This window comes from Pan troglodytes, chromosome 4 (assembly GCF_028858775.2).
Source record: "Pan troglodytes isolate AG18354 chromosome 4, NHGRI_mPanTro3-v2.0_pri, whole genome shotgun sequence".
NCBI lineage: Eukaryota > Metazoa > Chordata > Mammalia > Primates > Hominidae > Pan > Pan troglodytes.
The window spans coordinates 94804550-94826659 of record NC_072402.2 but is presented as its reverse complement, the minus strand read 5'-3'; the positions used below and the strand labels follow the sequence as shown (position 1 = coordinate 94826659).

General features: G+C 39.1%; 1 protein-coding gene across 1 annotated transcript in view; it reads left to right on the top strand.

Annotated features, from left to right (window-relative positions):
* The first annotated feature begins 9221 nt into the window (after positions 1-9221).
* LIX1 (limb and CNS expressed 1) overlaps positions 9222-22110 on the top strand; it is a 50974-nt gene continuing 38085 nt past the window's right edge. Inside the window, exon 1 of the mRNA XM_526965.7 lies at positions 9222-9532. Coding sequence (XP_526965.5) covers positions 9451-9532 — 82 coding nt within the window. The 5' untranslated portion in view covers positions 9222-9450. The remainder of the gene's footprint in view (positions 9533-22110) is intronic.

The following is a 22110-nucleotide window of genomic DNA, read 5'->3' as shown; positions in this document are numbered from 1 at the left end:
TGGCATGTGCCTGCAATTCCAGCTACTTGGGAGGCTGCGGTAGGAGGATGGCTTGAACCCAGGAATTTGAGACCAGCCTGGACAACATAGTGAGACCCCCAAATCATTTGTTTAAATTAAAAAAAAACTTTAAAAAAAAGAATTAAAAAACCCTCTTACTATAATGCTACTGTTGGCTGAAGAGGTTTGGCCTAGATTAGGAAGAAAATGTACATGTTCACACATCAGTAATTCAAGTGTGTGGGGTATATAAAATGATATTGGGGAAGAGAGTACACAGATTTTCTTTTTTTTATGATAAACTTTTGCTGGCTTGGAGGCCACCCCTGTTTTTTTTGAGAGACAAGAATAAACACATGGAACAACTACATGACAATATAGAGAAGGCTGTACCCAAGAGCCTGGTATCACTGATAATTGCTGGGGAAATTCCAAGCACAGTCTGAATGAAAGGGCAGCATAATTTGGTGAATTGTTTTGGGGAATGAAGATTTGGTTGAATAGGTGAACTAAAAAAGAAAACTTTCAAAGAGGAAATCATGCAGAAAATTCAGAAGACAGAAATGAATGTTGTGTGTTTGCTGTGCTGTAATTGGGAAAAAGGTGTTTTGGTGTTGTGAGAGCAAAGGGCCAAATTCAAGCTTATTTTGAAATATTTTTTAAAATTGATTATTAGGAAAAAGTGACTGTAGATTTTGAAAAAATACTGCAGAGTATTTTTTTAAATTTTTTTTTTTTTTAGAAACACGTCTTGCCCTGTCACACAGGCTGGTATATGTGGTACATATACACAATGCAGTGCTATTCAGCCATAAAAAAAAGAATGAGATCTGGTCATTTGCAACAACATGGCTCACTGCAACAAAGATAGCTCACTGCAACCTCAAACTCCTAGGCTCAAGCAATCCTCCTGCCCCAGCTTCCCCAGTACCAGGGACTACAGATGCATACCACCACACCCAGTTAATTCTTTTTTTTTTTTTTTTTAGAGATGGGGTCTCGCTATGTTCCCCAGGCTGATTTCAAACTCCTTACCCCAAGTGATCCTCCTGCCTTGGCCTCGAAGTGCTGGGGTTACAGGCAGGAGCCATAGTGCCCAGCCCAGTGATTTTATTTTAATGAGGAAGGAGTGGGGCTAAGGGAATTAGTCTGTTGATGTTAGAAAGGGTTTGAGGGAATTTGGAATAGAATCTAAAAGGTTGCCCAGTTAGTAGACTAAATATTAAGGCTGAGACAATCTGAAATAGAACCCTATTCTATTGGACTTGTAGTTACAGTGATTCTGTATTACCTTGTTCTTATTTTAGGGATGAGAAAATATCTTTAGATGTAAAAGTACTTGCTCAAAATCACATAGAGTAAATAAGGAGTGGAAGGAGTGGGAGAAAAAATGTAACTGATAAGTACCAAAATGGTTAATGGTAGGAAAACCAGCATATTCCAGTGGCCTAAGGCTTGTATTCAGCCTGGGAGTCTCTTCTGCAGAGTCTCGGAGGCCCATAAAATTTGACTTGCCCTCCTGGTGCCATGGAAGTATGAGAGGAGACAGTATTCACAACCAGGTTTTGATTCCATCCTCCATCAAGTTTTATCACTTTTTAGAAAACAAAGCTTTTTCCTATTACAGGTCTTTCTATCTTCTCAGTGTACACCCAAGAAAACCCATCTCAATAGACAGAAGCCCTTAGTGGAAGATTCCTGGGTTTTTGTTTTGTTTTGAGGGCAATGCTGGGGGACTGCTTTCTTTTTGGGCTCAAGGCTATTGAGATACCTTGAGAAGCTCAGAAGAAAACATACTCTAATTTGGTCTTTCTCCAATTTTCAATTTGTGGACAAATAGGTCCCTCTTTCTATGCCGTGTCTTATTTCCCCTTTAAACAGATTTTGAAGAGAAATAATGCTTGTTCTTTTTTAAAAATTTTTTTTTACCGCACAACACTCCTTTATGTTTCTTCTTTGTCGGCAGAATGCATGCTAAGTGTAGAACTCTAGTGGCGACTGCATAGGAAGTGAAGTAGAAATTATAGTTTACAGTGTGAAATGGATGGCACAAGGCTTTTATCTTAATGTAAGCATATCCATAAGTGTAGCCTGGATTGATTTAAGAATATACTGATGATGCAATCTTTACAGGAAGCTTCAACTGAAATATATGGAGCTGTGAAATTACTAGGTTGCTTGAACCCAAAATCTCCATCAACTAATCTTAGGCTTACGTCATTTGTTTAAACCAATAAATAGTCTCCTAGGTATTTTAAACTAATAATTTTTGCATAGTCTAGATTTTCCTTTTACTTTGCTCATTATTTTTGCAAAAATTTAAACGTTCTATATGACTTACACCCCCCAGAAATGTGACTTTCTAGGTAACCCATAGAAGGGGTGTGTGTCTCATCCCTTGGCTTGCCCCTTATAGAAGACCTCTTCTCTCTTTATTTGAGGAGTAGCTCAGAAACTCAGCTGGAATTCAAATGTCTCTTTTAGAATCAATCTGATCACTTTACAGCCACATTTTGTATAAAGTTTTTTCCTATGCACCCAATGATACAAATTTCTGTCCTGGAAAGGGTGTGTGCTACCTGAGAAAATGGAGAGGAACCAATAATTAGATAAACTTTTATGAAAGAGAAAATATCATTATAAAGGCCACTAGCAAAATCCACTCCAAAAACAAACCAAAATTGTTTTAACTATCTTTTTAAAAATACATATTAGGCTGGAAGTCAGCCAACCATCGTTAATAAGCTCAGTTATCACAAACGACATCCAGTGACCCAAGGGCTTGGCATCATAATCTCCAATCTTGTTAAGTTTGAACGTCCAAATTCTCCCACTTAAATAACTCTGAGTTTATCCTTAAAGTGTTAACCTGTGAACTAGCAAAGCCTCCCTCAGTATCTTTGACCTCTGAAGTATTTCTTGAATAATCAATTTTACTCCTCTCAGAGACCAAATACCAAGACAGCTCTGGGTAATTGGTTATATGAGACCATCAAGATAACATGGACCTATTCAGGGTCCCCGTATATATACCAATCAAAAAGCTGACATAAATGAGAGGTTGAATTTCATTGTGCTTTATGGTTATGAGAGTTGACTTCGCATTGGCAAGGAAAAAGAGCAGTTTACTAGTGGTTTTTTCATAATGTTCTATAAAACTGAAGAAATGTACATTCTTGTAATCTGGAGATGGGATAATAATCAATTTTCTAGTTATTTTTCATGTAGTTCAACAGATTAGTTCCTATTAATGATTTCTTAAAGGCAGTGAAATATCAATAAACAAGTATCTAGGATAAAGTTCTTTTATTTTACTTGTATTTGTAAACTTTTGCCTAGAAACCATCTGAAGTTGCCTTTCCAACTCACCCTCTCAATAAATACCTTGATTCAAACATCTCATTTGTCCCTTCCAAGTTGACAGTATATAAATTAGCACTGCAGCCGTTCATTCTTTTAACTTGTTCTTTCCCAGCTGAGAGTAAACAAAGTTGATGCTATACAGCCATTCATTCCTCCTACTGCTCTCTTCCTAGTTGAGGCTAAACAAAGCTGACACTAAACAGTCATTAGCTATTACCTCTGCGAAGTCAATCTCTTCCCAGCCTTTCTTCTTCATCCTCCCACACACCCTTAGAAACACTCCTGACAACAGCTTTGACCCTCTTTTGCCAATTCTGCATTTACACCCTTCCAGTTCCTTCCACTCATTTCCCATTAGAATCTGAAAGGAGCTGTTGTCAGTCATTTCCCGTTGATTTCATAAACTATTTGTTCTCCATATTAAGGCATTTAACGATTTGATTCCAATTCCTTTTCATTTGATCTATTTTATCTTAAATTGTACATTTTTAAGAATTAGAAAGTAAGTGAAGAAATTATTTCAGGATAGATAATCTTCCTAAATCTCAATCAAGGTCCACTCCCTCTCTCAGTCACCTGATTCACTAGAGATGAGTAGTATAAGTCATCTCAGGCTTAGTTACTGCAGGCTTATTGTTTAAAGCCTGCATGTCTTGAACTGAAATCTCTTGAGGACCTGGAGTTTCACTAACCTCACCTGCAGCCTCACCAACAGGCCCACTCTCCTGTTTCAATTACCTTAGCTTCTTCCTCCAGAGCAGAGTACATTATGGCAACATGAGAGAGTTCCTTCTTGTTTCTAACTGAAGATGATTCTTCAATATATCCACTATATTTTCTAACATTCTGCAGGTTATTTTAATAAATGGCCCCTACCTTCTTATCATTTTTATAACTGTAATGAGCCATCTAACAACAAAACTGTTACTGGAATTAAGATCTCAGCTCACTGCAACCTCTGCCTCCCAGGTTCAAGCAATTCTCCTGCATCAGCTTCCTAAGTAGCTGTGATTACAGGCATGTACCATCACACCCAGCTAATTTTTGTATTTTTAGTAGAGATGGGGTTTCACCATGTTGACCAGGCTGGTCTCAAACTCCTGACCTCAAGGGATCCACCCGTCTCGGCCTCCCAAAGTGCTGCGATTATAGGTGTGAGCCACCATGCCTGGCCAGGAATGAATTTTTTTTTACCAGAAAAATTATTATTTGTATCTACTTTTTTGTTGCATTATGCATAAAATTATGAAAATATACCACCTTGATTTCCCATCTTGAAGAACTTTGTTCTCTCTGGAAGATTGGTAAATGTGCTATTTCCCTGAGCCTTCTTCTTACCATTGGGTGGTAAGTTTTGATCACTGAATATGTCAGTTGTATGTCATTTCTCATCCTCTGATTAGTACACTCTGACAAGATTTGTAAAAACATCATTTTGGTTTTACTTTGTTTGAATACTTTTGTTTTTGGTATATGCCAACAGATGGTTGAGGTTTACATTGAAATCTAATGTGAACTTTAGAATTTGTGCTAAAATAGACACACTATTCAGGGGTTTCTCAGGTTCTTCCATCTCCATCAGATGCTTCTTACATCAAATAAAGAATAGTAAGAAATAGTTGTTTTTCTAGACTATCTTACAATAGCATTTTAAGGTAAAAAGTCTTTATGGGCATTTAAGAAGGAAATGCATAAACAAAGGTTTAAGAAAACTTCTGCTGAAGGATTGAGCTTAATAGGAATGAAGAAACTATGCTATCTAACTGGAATGTTGTATAATCCACCTTTCTTAGAATTCCTTTTTCATTTCTCAAAATACAACTCATTAAAAATCATGATATTTATACGGACTTCTCTTCATGAAGCTGTTTTGGAGCTCTCCATGAAGATGCTCAATAGTTTGCTTTTTAAAGAAAAACCTTATGGAAATTGAAGATTAGTTTTCTTTTTTTCTTTTTTCTTTTTTTTTTTTTTTTGAGACAGTGTCTCACTCTTGTCACCCAGGCTGGAGTGCAGTGGCGCGATCTCGGCTCACCGCAACTTCCGCCTCCTGGGTTCAAGCAATTCTCCTGCCTCAGCCTCCTGAGTAGCTGGGATTACGGCATGCGCCACCAAGCCCAGCTAATTTTTGTATTTTTAGTAGAGATGGGGTTTTGCTATGTGGCCAGGCTGGTCTCGAACTCCTGACCTCAGGTTATCCACCTACCTCAGCCCCCCAAAGTGCTGGGATTACAGGCGTGAGCAACTGCACTTGGCAAGAAGATTAGTTTTCTCAACAAATTCTTACCTTTCATTGTAATTAATATTAGAAGTGAACATCTTTGAATTCCTCATATTGATTTGTGTCTCTCATACTGATGAATGGATAACAATCAGATTGACTGTGGGAATAGAAGTGATTTGTTTGAAGACCATTGCACCCTTAGGAAACAAATATATGAACTTACAGAAGGCTAAAAAATCTGTGATAATATTTGTGCTCATTTGTAATATAGGCATAGAAAAATGTATGTTAGAACTGAAAGAGAGCATCCAGCTTAATCCCTTAATTTTACAGAAGAGGACTCTGAGCCCAAAAATGAGTGGCTTCTTTAAGGTTATATAGATAATGAACATGAAACCCTGGTCTTAATGATCCCACGTTCAGTGTTGCTTTCACCAAAATGCAACCAAAATATTTTTAAATACTGCTGGAATTATATTTAAGCATATAGAAATGCCCATTTATTGACCGAAATCCAAACATTTCTTTTTTTTTTAATATTATCAGGCTTACTTCTTTGAGAAGTCCATATCATTTTTCTTGGTTCTCTAGTGGTGATATTAAATATCTTGGTTTTCAATTCAATATCTCATTGAAAGTACTTCATTTATACTTTGTGTCCAATCAATGGATAATAGCTTTTTTGTCCACAAAGCATCTAATTTCTGTTTTAGATGATAAACTCCTGGACAGCAAGGACACTGACAATTTCCTATTTGGCACAGCTCATATAAAGTGCACTTTGGGACCCTGTTTAAAGAAAATGTCTTAACATGAAGGGCCACTTCTTTCAAGTTCTTATCTTATACAATGTCTTTGCACTCTGGGGCAACCCTGTGTCTGTGTTCTGTGTGGCATATACTCCCTGCGGGCATTTGCTAAGTGATAGTGATGATATGGTTTGGCTGTGTCCCCACCCAAATTTCATCCTTTTTTTTTTTTTTTTTTTTGAGACAGAGTCTCACTCTGTTGCCCCAGCTGGAGTCCAGTGGCACAATCTCGGCTCACTGCAACCTCTGCCTCCCAGGTTCAAGCAATTCTCCTGCCTCAGCCTCCCGAGTAGCTGGGATTACAGGCATGCACCACCACGCCCAGCTGATTTTTGTATTTTCAGTAGAGCTGGAGTTTCACCATGTTGGCCAGACTGGTCTCGAACTCGTGACCTCAGGTGATCCGCCTGCCTTGGCCTCCCAAAGTGCTGGGATTACAGGTGTGAGCCACCACACCTGGAACCAAATCTCATCTTGAATTGTAGTTCCCATAATCACCACGTGTGGTGTGAGGGACCTGATGGGAGGTAATTGAATCAGGGGGGTGATTACCCCCATGCTGTTCTCATGATAGTGAGTAAGTTCTCATGAGATCTGATGGTTTTATAAGGAGTTTTGCCTCTTTGCTTGGCACTTCTTCTTCCTGCTGCCATGTGAAGAAGGATGTGTTTGCCTCCCCTTCCACCATAATTGTAAGTTTCCTGAGGCCTCCCCAGCCATGCTGAACTGTGTGTCAATTAAGCCTCTTTCCTTTATAAATTACCCAGTCTTGGGTATGTCTTTATTAGCAGCATGAACTAATACAGTGAGTATAATAGGAATTATTATTCTAGTTCGGTTCCATCTATTTCCTTTTATGAAGCCTGCTCTTCTACAAACTAGCTGAAGAAGCTGATCACATGGAAGGTATTTCCTTTTTATATAGTCTTTAAAGGTCTACTTTCAGTTCATCATAAAATACAACCTAGTTATGGAATCTGAAAATTGGAAGAAACACTGGAAAGCAATCTTTGTGGCTACCCTGGAAAAATATTTTAAATAAAAGTTTGACAATCCTCAACAACCTCCTTCAACAAGTAACATTGGTTACAACCACTAAAATTAGTTATTTTATATCTGGTATAAATCCTTATTATGGAAAAGAAATCCTGTGACTTATATTTATGTCTTCTATGGAAAGATTATTTAACAAGGTGTTACAGGTAGTATAGATCATGAATAGGTAGAAAAAGAATTTCTGTTTTCTTAAGATCTTTAAAGGCCAGGCATGGTGGCTCATGCCTGTAATTCTAGCACTTTGGTAGGCTGAGATGGGTGGATCACTTGAGGCCAGTTTGAGACCACCCTGGGCAACATGGTGAAACCCCCTCTCTACTAAAAATACACAAATTAGCCAGGTGCGGTGGCATGGGCCTGTGGTCCCAGCTACTAGAAAGGCTAAGGTGGGAGGACCGTTTGAGACTGAGAAGTCAAGGCTGCAGTGAGCCCGGATCATGCCATTGCACTCCAGCCTGCATGATAAAGTGAGACTCTGTCTCAAAAAAAAAAAAAAAAAAAAAAAAAAAAAGATACAGCTAGGGACCAAATTAAGCCTTGCATTTGAATTCAGGAGCCACTTTTCTGGAAGCCAAGGCTTGTTACCCCCCAACAACCCTCCCAAATTTTAGTCACTTCTATTGGGCAAGGGCAAGTAAAACCTGACAGACTGTCTTACAGCTTGCCTGGGAACATTTGTTTCCCTATTTACCCTTCAAAGTGAATCATTCCCAAGGTTGACTTTAATTAATTCTGATGTAATTCACTTCCTTTCACTTAATAATTATTAAAAATTTCAGGGCAGGGTGCAGTGGCTCACGCCTGTAATCGCAGCACTTTGGGGGCCAAGACGGGATGATTGCTTGAGCCCAGGAGTTTGAGACCAGCCTGGGCAACATAGTGAGACCCCATCTCTACAGAGAATTTAAAAATTAGCCAGGCGTGGTGGCATGTGCCTCCCAACTACTTGGGGTGCTGAGATGGGAAGATTGCTTGAGTCCAGGGCTCAAGCCCCTCCCTTGAGTCAAGGCTGCGGTGAGTTATCATCACGCCACTGCACTCCAGCCTGGAGGACAGTATGAGACCCTATTAAAAAGAAAAATAAAACAAAGAAACAGGACGAGAAAATACATATATGTTTCTTAAGGTAGTTATTGAAAGATTTTTTAAAAAATTGAGACAGGGTCTTACTTTGTCACCAAGGCTGGAGTGCAGTGGCACAATCTGGGCTCACTGCAGCCTCGACTTTCCAGGCTCAAACCATCCTCCCGCCTTAGCCCCCAAGTAGCTGGGATCACAGGCATGCGCCACCACACCCAGCTAATTTTTGTATTTTTTGTAGAGTTAGGGTTTCGCCATGTTGCCCAGGCTGGTCTGGAACTCTTGGGCTCAAGCGATCTGCCCGCCTCAGCCTCCCAAAGTGCTGGAATTACAGGCATGAGAAACTGCACCCAAGCCCAAAATCTTTATAGCACTCCTTTACCAAAGAAGAATTACACTGAAAATTTAGATTTATAGGGATTATACTGTTAATATATAGCTGGCAGTCCTGAGCTGGAAGCTGTCTTGTCATTCAGGAAATTTCCTGGAGAAATAACCTTCCTGATTCCATATTCCTGGGGGCAACACAATTGAAGATGGAGGGCCAGAAGAAATACTCAAGTCAGAAAGCTGCACAGCATTCAGACAAAATCTGGTTGGAGAGGAAAGCTCTTTTCATAATTTAGCGAGCTTCCCCAGCTAGCCTGTAGGTGGGTGTGTTTAACAGAAGAAAGCAATGGGAACCCGCCTGTCAGCCAGCCTTTCGAGCTAATTAGCTCAGCATACAACAAAGATAAGTGAGCCTGGGAAGAGGGCCCCCTGAGGGGTCTTTAGATTCTGGGAAATGTCTGATTGGCAGATGTTAAAAGGGATTCCTTGGTAATCCAGTGCATCAATGAGCTGCAGAAATTCAGCCCAGGACTGCAAGAATTCAGGCATGAGGACACTGTACAGGAGGCTCACACAGGCAGACCCAAGATGGACAGAACCTTGGAATCTCTGAGACACATCATTGCCCAAGTCTTGCCTCACAGAGATCCGGCTCTAGTCTTCAAAGACTGTAAGTACTGAAGGGGGAAAAGTTTTTTGACTTTTTAGAAAATAGTCCTAAACGTCAAGTCACATTCTATTTAAGTAAGATTTCTCCTAAATCTCTGCAGTCGTATGCTGTGTTCTAAGTGATATTTTAACTTGTTCCTGACTTCAGCCAGAAGAACGATTTCATTTCACCTACAGGCATTAGGCGCTGGGTTATTTTGTCAGTAATACATCTTGCTAACTATTTAGAAGTCTCTTCTACAATCCAAGACCTGCCTAAGACTTAATGAACTTTTTCTGATGCTTTTTAAGTAAAGCAAAGCTGACTGGTGTTGAGATTAAACCTAAAAATAATTTGGAAATGATACTAGAATATATCAATATTTGTTAACCTGTTTAATACTCCACAACACATATTAGTTATGTTAATTCAAGTATCGTGTTTGTCTGAAAATATTTGTTGCAAACCAGAATTAACAGTAAATCACCACTGAACTTTTAAATTTTGATAACAGATTATAATGCTTTAGTTAAAAGGCCAATAAAATGAGATGCCTCCTAACCTCAGCAACACTCCCTGTGTGGACCCCCCTACCACCATCACCAATTTATACAGCATGGCAAAGTTATTCCAAAATCTTTTTTTTAATGATTTAAAAATAATTCAATCAAGATTTCCAATTCTAGCGATACTATTAAACCATTTGTCATATAACTTCGTTTCTGGAACCAATTTGATTTCCTGCTGCTGCAAAACAGACTATCTTCATGTTGTATCTTATCTACAGTGGGTTTCATATTACAAAGGGCTTCTGAAATAGAACTTTGCTACGGAACTGCCCAAAAGGTAAAATGCATATGGAATTTTTTTTTAACTTCAATAGGTTGCAGCTTTCCTCTTTGTGAATCTAGTTATGTTTGTCTCCATCAAAACATCAATGGTTTGAATTTTTGCTTTCTGATTGCTGAATAATGTTCCATTCCAGATGTCCTCTTAGCTTAGATTTCTCATATGTATGTTGAAGAAAGAGGAATGTTAGGCCATTTAATTCTATAAATTTTTCCTCTTAGATGTTAAATTGTAACCAATCTGTCCTTTAAGGCATAAAGTGAAAGCCTTTTCTTTCTCTCGCTCTCTTTTTAAATATTGTCTTTAGGCATTTGCCAATAACTATGTTAGATCTAATAAAAATCACTCTCTCCACTACTCTAGCCTGGAGTCTATTCAGGTTTGTTATGTTTTTTAAGCGAAAAGGGGAGGAAAGAATGTCTCTCTCCTACAATAGAACTGAATTCACTAGTGAGGGATAAAAGGGCTCTCGGGCTGCCCAAGCTTTGGATAAATTGTATAGGACCAGGGTTCTTACGCTGAGCGTTTAAATAGGGGAAGCAGTTAAAAAAAAATAGGGGGGACGTTTTTCACTGGCTCATTGAAAACTTAATAAGTTCGAATGTGAAACTGTATAGCTCATTTTTTAGCTGAACTAAATTGCTGCGATTGTTTACAGTTTAGAAGAGAAGATAGACTAGAAAAAGGATTACAATAAAGCATACATTAAGTTCTGTCATCCAGGACTTTGCAGGACTTCTTTTATATGGGAGAACAAATAAGTGTCCTGTTTTATATACTTCATTCATTAACATAGAACCTATATTTGACCAGAGAGCATTGCCTGTTTACCCTAGAATGGACTGCTACTCGGCAACTGCTTGCATGGCTTAATAGACGTGAATATTAAACTGCCAATTCTCTCCCTTCTTTTCTAATCTGAAAAATGACTAAATGACAGTAAGCCAAATGGCACATTTCTGTACCAGGAGTTTTCCTAACTTTAAAACATCCAACCACTTACCAATCTCGTGGAATAAGTGGGAATGGGCTGCTTACTTTCTGGGACAGGACATTAAAAGTCTGTCTGGAGCCTATGCCATTGCCCTGGCAAGCTGTAGGTGCTGCACACGCCAGAGTTTGGCATATGGTCCCATTTTCTTTGGCATACCCATAAGTTGCTGCCACCACACTCCTATTGGCAGCCTGTAAAAAGCTGCCACCAGCCTTGAATGGCAGGTTCTGAGCAGTCCCCTCTCCTCCTAGTCACTCCTGGCTCCTCCTCCACTCTAACCTGCTCCAAGCTCTTTCTGCCAGAAGGAAAGAGCTGAGCACTTGAGCACATCACTGCCAATTCCTTAAGAAAAATTGCTACCTTACTTTCCTACAAGATGAAAGCTGATACAAGAATTTTTAAAACCCAGCCCAGTTGAACAAAAGAGTAAACACACACAAACACACAAACACACACACATGCACACACAAAACACTTTTAAATTTTTTCTAAATTTCTCTTCCATGAATGCAAACACAGTTTTTCTCTCTTCACTCTTTGGTTATACACAATCCAGGGAGTGTAAATGATCATGCAATTCATTTATTGCCCTCAGTTGGCTTTTGATTTTCTTAAAAACAAGCAATAGTAACTGAATTTTCTCTTCAAGTTGGTTAGAAAAAGCACCCAGAGACTTTTCTGGTCTGAAACAGATGCACATGGGAATAGTTACATTCATTTAAAGAAATAAAATTCAAATGCTTTCTCAGACGAGGAAGCTCTTCAAATGGTATTTTGCAATACATTAAACCTGTCATTTTATTTTATACAAGGCGTTCATCTGGCAATAGTTGTGATTTGTTTCTTTTTTTATTTTCTCTTCTAGAAGGAAATAAATTCCATAACACTTTTTTTCCTTTTCCCTATTTCACATTTCATATGAAAAATAATGGAAAGAGGTTTTAAATAAGATGGACTCCCAATTTGAAATTTGTTCATCTAAGCTGACACTGGACTGTTCTCCCCTGCATAAATGTCTCTATTTTAAAACAAGTAGCACTGGAAGTCTCCACACTAACAGGCAGAATCTCTGCAAAGTATAGCTTGTCTCCATATTGCTTTCCATTCTTGGCTTTGTGCAATATCCAATTTCGTTTCATGTGTCATGCATCACAACCAAAGCTGAGCTATACTAAAAGCAGCCCCTGTCCACTCTTTTGAAGAAGTGTGTTAACTTACTATTCATTTGCCACTGTTTGACAATTCCTTGCGTACTTTCTCAAAAGAAATCACCACATGACTTCAAGATAGCTATGCTTTCAGATCCTAATCTGAGTGTTAACTCTTCAAATTACAAGAGCACAATACATTTATCTGCCATCTTTGGGCTCTTTCTTCAACCATTTAATAGTAAGGCTAAGACATCAAGTCCTTATCATGTGATAGGCACTGTACTAGAAACATTTATTCTTCACAGTAAGCTAGTAATGTAGGTACTATTGTTGTTAGAGGTGAGGAAACTGAGGCACACAGAGGTTAAAATGACGTGCCCAAGGTCACTCAAGGTCACACAGCTAGTATGTGATAGAGCCAGGAATCAAATTCTGTCTTCCAACTCCTTACCTTGAAACACTATGAGACATTGCCTCTCAGAAGTGCTAGTTACCATGTCATTAGTGTTGTAATAGCAGTACAGGTTGAGTATGCCTTATCTGAAATGCTTGGGACCAGAAGTGTTGTAGATTTCAGATCATTTTTGGATTTCAGAATATTTGCATTATATATACTTTAGCACCCCAAATCTGAAAATCTGAAATCTGAAATGCTTCAATGAACATTTCCTTGGAGTCTCATGTCAGCAATTAAATGTTCTGGATTTTGGAACATTCTGGATTTTAGGTTTTTGGATTTGGGATGCCCGACTTATATCTGTTAGGAAAACAGGGAAGAAAAAGGAACTCTACCAGGAGCATAGAGGGAGCCCATTAAATAATCACATTTGAACAGAAGTGTGACAAGAAAGTGGTGAGGGGCAGATAATTTTTGATGAGATAGAACAGCTTGTCCAAAGACAAATTGGGCAATACAAGAACCATGTGCTGGGGGAGGCAGAGACAGACTGAGGAGGCAGGTTGGGTCATGCTGACATGCCGGCAATAGGGAGCCATTGGAGTTAACAGTGATCCTAAATTAGTTCTGGAAGTTTATGGCCTTATGTTGCATTGCGGAAAAGTTTATATTGACATCGGTTAGAGGTACACATCCGAATACCTAAGTTAGGGAACACTGCAGCTTTTTCTTAGCAAGAAACCATTTGCCAACTCAGACAAGATGCAAGATTTGTAAATGTCAAACATGCCTATGAGGAGAAACCACTTTCACTGACTGAAGGCCAAAATCAGGGCAAACTTTCTCAAAAAGATTGTTTAAAAAGTATCTTAATTGTCACTGTAGCCATGAGAATGAGTTGGTTTCTAGCATTGACTTATGAAGTGACATGTAATATTTCACTGATATTTTTTCCCAAATTTTATAATGAAAAAGTAAGATGGATCCTTTACTAAGCGTTGAAAAATTGGAAGCAAATTTCTCACATATTTGAGGTGCATTAACTCTTCCATTTGGGAGAACATTTTTCTGCATGAAAGGTTTTATTTATATCAGATAGGTGAATACTTTACTTCAAAGAGTACGTTTTTTGCCCTTTGGAAAAACTGGACCAGACTACAGGGCTATTAAAAACATCTTAGTAATCATGAATCTAGCTATATGCAGCATGAGAGAGCAAGAATCCTCAGGAGTCAAGTACTTTATCCACCCCATGCTTTTTAGTACAGTTATGTGAAATCAATAAATTTATAGTTTTCACATTTCACAGAAAGGAATGGAGTAGGATGTAAAGGCTGAAGATTGCATTGCATTCCACCACCCCTGAAAAAATACAGTTTAAAACCACAAAAAAAAGCCAAACAAAAATAAACCCTATAGTGCTTGCTAGCTTATTTTAAAATAATGAGTGCATCTTAATTACAGTAATTTGAACTCTGCTAATTTTAGCATCTAAACTATGGATATCTGTTTGACTGAAGCCTATTCAAATGCTAATTTTACTTTATTTATCATAGGGCCTAATTATTTTTATTTGAATTTATACTAAGGAAGAAATATAAATTTTAGTACAGCTATCAATGGCATAAGAGCTGGTTCTTTCTTTTTTCAGTAAATATACATTTGACAGAGTTTAAAGTCAAATGTATAAAAGTCTCAACCCTAGAAGACAGGTTTTCAAAATGGAAAAAATAGGTAGCTTCTTGATCACTTCATGGCTTTATCTGTCCTAGTACATTTATTTCTCATAGAAAAGTAAGATTTAACAGATCAAAATAAATATGATAGACACCTATCCTGTGAGATCAAATCTGGGACCTCTTCATTGACTGCTCTCCCATCTCACCAGAGGTCTTTGGTGGTGGTTGCTGTTGTTTTTAACAGTTAAGATTTGTTAGTCTGAACTCAATTTTAACAACTTCTGAAACTCATGTGTTAAGTTACAGCCCATAATAGGATACAGATGCATAAGGGTGCGTTTCTAAGTTATGATCTTCTGTTTAAATGACACGGTTTTACTGATTATGTGCTACAGATTGATTTAAGAAATGTAAGACAACTTTAGAAGCCTTTCACAAAAGAATCTTCTTTTTGTAATACATTTCATATTGACGTTTTAACCCCAAACGCTCTTACTTCTTTTCCTCCATGTTCAAATGCCCATGTAAGTTTAGTCTGTCGAGGTAGTTAAAACACTTCTATTTTAAAAGAAAAAAAAAGAATCCTATTGAAAGATTGACAAAATAGACAATTATTACACTCCCCATAGTTCTTTATATTTTTTTCTCTGGTGTCCATGAAATGTTTGAATTATGGTTTTGGTTTTTTTTTCCTCCTGCGATGATAATCAGTTGATCCCTATTTTGATCTCATCCCGTTAAGCAGCTGTGAGAAACCATCATTTCGTCACCACTCCTTTGGCACTTATGGCCTGTGCTATTTAGTTTACATTTCCCTCATGTGGCTCTGTACTAAGTGTTACGGCTTCAATGTGGTGTTTTTGTCCACACCTAAGTTGTAAGTTCCAGGAGGGCAGAGCTGTACCTTGTACTTTTCTGTAACCCCCAGGTAACTCCCACAGGGACACACACCTAGCAGTGCACAATCAGACATTTTTGGATTGCCAATGGTTGATTTTTCTTCCTCACATAAGGGGGGTAAGATTCTCCCCACTGTCAGGTGTTCTCCTTTACGATGAAATAAACTGTGCCAAGACCCTTTTAAGCCATTTATCTTCTGACTCCATTATCACAGGCTAATTACATGCAGGGTTAAGTTGATAGCCAGATGATACAGAAGACAGCATCAAGAAAGTCGGGGCTCTAAAGACAAACACACCCACTCGGCTAGAGCTCTGCCTTGGGTTGGCCCTATCACACTCTCTCAGAATCATTCCATATGCCATGTTGGCACAATGGCTTAAATTGCCCATCCTTACATTCATCCGTTGGATCTACCCCCGACTGTGAGTCACCAAAGTCATGCATGCACCATGCTCTTTAGAGCCAAACTCTGTGCCTTGTGCATAAACCCTGGTTAGATAGCTGTGGCAGGATCTTGAGCATTCTTATAATGACTGTTTCCAGGGAAGGAAGATGCATTATACAAAGCCACATTTACACTTATTTGACCATTTTGACTAAGAAGAACTGATCAGCAAAGCAACCAGTGTGACTAATCCTTTATTGGTTGTCTAAAATCATTGGTCCTCTAAAGTCTCTTTTATTTATTTTTATTTTTTTATTTTTATTAATTTTGAGACAGAGTCTCGCTCTGTCACCCAGGCTGGAGTGTAGTGGCATGATCTCAGCTCATTGCAACCTCTGCCTCCTGGGTTCAAGGGATTCTCCTGTCTCAGCCTACCAAGTAGCTGGGATTACAGGCGCCCACTACCGCACCTAGCTAATTTTTGTAATTTTAGTAGAGATGAGGTTTCACCATGTTGGCCAGTCTGGTCTCAAACTCCTTACCTCAAGTGATCCGCCCACCTCGGCCTCCCAAAGTGCTGGGATTACAGACGTGAGCCACTGCGCCTGGCCTAAAGTCTCTTTTAAATACAGTGCAATGTCATTACCCAATAGAATATGAGAAAGATATGTACTTTCTGATTGGATAAATAGGGTACATCAGGCTTCTATTTTATGCAGCTTTTGAGATTGAATGACATCATCTGACCCAATGTGCACATATAAACCACATATGTGGAATCAGGCATGCTGCTTAACTATGGTATACTTAAAAACTTTTTAATTTGTCTTTGTGATTCCCTCTTACACCTTCATTAATTTTTCCCCTCCTTCCTTAAAAAATTACCCTGTGCTTCCAAATATACATAAAATAAGTGTTATTTAAATTTTCCCCTAAAAGGATTTACAGTTCATCGGTTTTAAATTCTAAAGGTGAAAATTAAGCAAAAAAGTATGATATCCCTTTTGCATGTTTTGCAGAGTCTCCTGAGAGGTTAACTTTGTAAAACAACCTGAAGGATCATAATTTCCTCAGGAATATGTTTGGGGTAAGGAGTGGGAATGAAAGAAGAAAAAAAAAGCAAACAAAAGAACAAACACAACCAGCTTTCCAGTTGGTGAAGAGTTAAGCTCTGACCTGGGAGCGTTACCAAAGGAAAGTTCCTCTGCTGGGAACAAAGCAAGACTCCAAGCTGTCTCAGTCCTGCTGTGTGCTGTGGCTACCTTTGAAAGTGTCTACACAAAAGAAAAAGGGGCCCCGAGATTCCTAAATGTTGTACCCTGTGTGTCCACAAGATTCCATTAGCCTGGCCAAAACTTGGCAAAGGCTGAGTATAGTTAGAAACAACTAGACAGCAACTCTGTTTGTCAGTGTCCTGGGGTTCAGCTAAGCCCAGCACAAGACCCAAAGGTACCACATTTTTCAACTCATTTTCATGAATGTAAATGAGCGTCACACCTTGAGCTTGCCCTTTAAATTGTTTAGGGTTCCTTTTCCTGTTGCTCCTCAAGAAAACTAGGAAATAACATTGGTAAAAACAAGTTGTACATGATTGAATTGCTAAAATACAAAATACTAATTAACTTTATTTAAAAATATCACCTGCTAGGGATAATTTAATTAGAGGTTATATTAAAATATTACATAACATAAATCCATCTGTTCGGAGGTAGATAATCAATTTAGAAATATGGCGGCCAGGCACAGTGGCTCACGCCTATAATCCCAGCCCTTTGGGAGGCCAAGGCGGGTGGATCACCTGAGGTCAGGAGTTCAAGACCAGCCTGACCAACATGGTGAAACACCATCTCTACTAAAAATACAAAAATTAGCTGGGCGTGGTGGCAGGCGCCTGTACTTCCAGCTACTCAGGAAGCTGAGGCAGGAGAATCGCTTCAACCCAGGAGGTGGAGGCTGCAGTGAGCCGAGAAAACTCCATTACACACCAGCTGGGTGACAAAAGTAAAACTCCATCTCAAAAAATGTATATATATGGTAATCATCTTGAAAGCCTCTTAATGATTTATCCTTAAATGGAAGCCTTTCCAATTTGTCTTTGTTTTCGACAAGGGAAATTCTACCCAGCTAGAATATTTCCTCATGTAAGTCTTAAAGAAATTTGTTCTTTTTTTTCTGTCAAATTTATAATGGATTTTTAAGATCCCTTTTTGTGGACAAATGACTGTCTTCTATGCAGGACTTGTGTCATATTAGGTAATTGAACTAAGCAATGAACTATATGGTTTCCACTTTCCTGAAGAATACACTGTTATGAAAATTAATTTAAAATAAAATTAGCTCCTCATGGTAGTTTTTGCTAGGAGCAGGTCTATTGCCTTTAGCATCCATTGGAAAGTGAAAAATTGGGACCAAAAAAATCCACATTTTCAAATTTTGAGACATGTAGCATTTTATCCATTTATTTTCTGGCTATTAGGGAGTTCTGACTTTACCAGTGAATGTTATCAAAAGATCTTTCTCTTTTCTATCCCTGCTGCATCTCTCTTGGAAATAAATAGCACAATGTGTTCAGTTAGAGAATCTTCAGGTTGTAGACTATTTCTGGACTATTTAATGACTTAGTTTCCAATACAGGAACAGTTAGTTTCAAAGATGCAATATGAAAACATATATTCATGCCCTCTCTTTTCTTCCTTTACTTCCTCCAGTCACAAATAATAGCTAACACTCTAGTACTTACTATGTGTGAAGTTCTTTTCTGAGCATTTTTCATTTTAAGCCTTACAGCACCCCTGTGATGTAGACACTACATTCCACAGATGAGGAACTGAGGCATGGGGTGGTTAGATATCTTGCAGTGATAGAAACAGGATTCAAACCCAGACAGTCTGGCTTCAGAGAACAGGCTTTTAACTACTAAGGAAACTTCCTGTCTGTTGATAAAAAGTGGAGAGACAAGATTCAGTGCATATTTTATTGTGTAATGAACTCATGCCTGTATTTGAGGACTCTTCTATAACAAACCCTGTAATCCATAAAGCATTTAAACTCTCTACATCTCAAACTTTCCGTATGAAAACATAGATCATATATGCTTATTGGCATCCTCATTGTGTCCAATCTGTGAAAATAAAAATACAATTTTATGTATATATACACAAATGATAAGCCCTGAATGTTGAGTATGATGCCCTCTGGGTGTCCAATTACTGATGTCCTTCTCTGAAGGGGCTTCATCTCCTTCCAGGCTGCAGAAGGAACACTCTTTTGCTTAATCATCTCCTACCCACTTCTAGTGGGTTTTTCTGTCCAGGCCCCTCTCAGAGAAATGTTCTACCTTGGGCTCACCCAGATACACAAGAGCAACCACACATTCTCTCTGGGGATCCGGGCCCTTCCTTGTGGCTCCACCTCTTCATGGATGGAGCCACCACAGGCAGCACAGCACCTTTGGCAAGGGCAAAGGACAAGGGACTCTGTTCCTACCCTTCTCTCCTGCTTGGGTAAAGCTGGGACATCAGGGCAATGGGGTTCACATCCAGTTATTAAAAGAAGCTAAGTCCTCTCACCCTGTCTCTTGTCAAATCATATCCCTTCCTACTGGCACTCTTTCCTATTGCTCCCTACACAGTTCTTCAATGGGAGTATCATTATTTCTCTCCCTTCACCCATCCCTCCCTCAACCTCATTCCTCTGAGAAGGGCTCAGCTTAGGCCTTTTTCCTACACAAATTTTTCCTGACCTTTTCAGCCCACATTCATCTACTCTTCCCCTTGCATTTATTTAATTATTCTGCCATAAATTTTACATTTTACATGTCACTTTAACATCATCTCTGTTCCACAATTTAGCACTCTAATATTTTGTTCATTAATTATATGATGAATATATTATTTCCCCAGTCGGATTGTAAATCTCCGTGGGCAGAGACCCGTCTTGGATTTTTCTATTACTTCATAGCATCAAGGTTAGGGTCAGCACATAGACATGCCAATGCCACATTGCAGGTTAATTATGGCGTTCTGTTCCACTGATCCCATATGGTATTTTTCAATTCTTTTCAACAGAGTGCTTCAGGCAGTCAACATAAATCAATTAGTGTTGGCATCCAAGACAAACAGACTTATTATCCCTGTTCAGGAGTTTCCTAAGTACTAGTTCTTGTGAAGGTACAACCCAAGTGAGTAGGCAGCCAGCAACCACGTTTCTACCCTCACCAGGCTTCATCTCTCTCTACCTGAGACATGGTTGCCACCAACACACCCATGTTGTTTGAACACCATGGTGGTCTATCCGTGAAACCTCCTATTCCAGAATTAAGTCCTGACCACGCTGTGGATCACAGTGACTTCACTTACTTTCTACATGTTCATTCAATTGCACTAAAGCTGTTTAGACTATGTCGAGGTTTCTTAGATTCCAAATGAATTCAGTGACTGCTTCTAGGTGAGTATCCAGCCTGTGCTGGATACCAAGGAGGCTACAGAGAAGAATGAGCCAGAGTTGCTGCCCTCTAGAATCCCAGTCTGCTGTGAGTTAAATAACAGAAAACTGTATTCTGTAAGATGAATTGTTACCACAAGGCATTTCATTCCTCTGGCCAGAAGGAAGTACAGCCAAGTCTGACTGGATACATTTAGCCAGGAGCACCACATCCATTTTATTAGCATAGTTTATAGGAGATTAAGTGCTAAGACATAGGGCCACTCATGGAATAAGAGTTCAGAAAAGGAGGTACATGTGGGTAGGAGCCAGTGAGTAAGACACAATGGAGGAGGTGTCATTTCCCCTGAAGTGTGGGAGTAAGCTGGATAGAAGGAAGGGAGGGGAGGGACACAACACTCAAAATAGGAGGGAGAACTTGAACCAAGGTACAGATAACAAATAGGCAACATGTGTTCAGGGAGGTGTGATGAGACTGTCCAGGCTGAAGCTAATCAGGAATTTCTGCTCGAGAGGGTCAAGGGTTAAATAACCAAGGTGTTCCATGTTGCTGGATGTCTTCATCAGTTAACTGGGAAAGCCTCAATGCTGACCTTTATAATAAAAGAAAGGAAGCTTCAGGAAGGGGAAAATGAAAACCTCACTTACAAGAGACTTGCTTGGGGATCTAATACTACTCTGAAAACTCTGTTGTGTTCAAATTTCAAAATACAGTGAAGAAGAAAGTAGCCACACTAATGTCTATAAACTACATGGCACATTTTCTTGCTATTGAAACACAAAATATTTAAAACTCCTGTAGGGGCCTATCACCGTGTTAGAGAAAGCAATTAGGGGTAGTAGAATGAATTAAGAAGCTCGATCTGCAAAGTCACTTCAGAGGTACACTGCTTTCTTTACTGTCAGCAGTTCTAAGCTGATAGAAATCACAAAAAGGAACTGGATTTCATGCTATTATTATGACTCCTCCTAACACTTATGTCTCCTTCTACTTCTTACGTCCCTTGCCTCAGCAAGGGATTTGATATTCTGCTTCTTTATTGTAACTTTATCAGTTAAACATCAGTTACCTTGACAAAAGCAAACCCAAAAGATGATTTGTGAAAGTTAAAGGCAGAACCAGAAGTGTTGCTCAGCTCATCCTTAATTCAGTGTCAGCCCAACTGCTACCCCTCTGCCTTCTCCAGAGCTCCAGCTTAGGAGTCACTGCTTCCTGTGTCCGGTGTCTAGATTCGCTGTATGACTGATTTATCTTGTCCTGGCTGTGGATAAAGTCCCTTCCCTTTAGTGTCCACTGGGAGAGAGTAGAAACTTTTCAAAAAGAACTTTACTAAACTTTCGGAGAAATAATGCAAAGCCATAGATAATGTGTTTTCGACTATAGCTTCCTGACCCTGAGGTGGAAGGCACAACCAGGCAGAGAGCTGGCCTTGCCAGAAGGCTCATTTCTCTCTACGGGGGAAACCAAGCCCCTCAGCAATCTCTGTCATTGAGTCTTATTTCTCTTGAGGTCCCTCCTTTGTTCTTTGAAAGAAAGGGCTGGAATGAGAGGCTCAGTCACAGCCCCTCCTGAGCCAGTCTGTGGGTATTTACACCATTGCTTTAACCAGAGCAGTTGGCTGAAGATTGATGATAAGGATATTGGTTTACATGCACATGGATTGCTCATTCCGTATGACAATTCCAAGCTGGAAACATGTCATATGACTTGTTTGAAAATGTGCAAATAAAGTCTTTTCTTTCATTTGACTTTGTCAAGAACAAATGTCAGAAAAATGGCCCACGGAAAAAGGTAAAT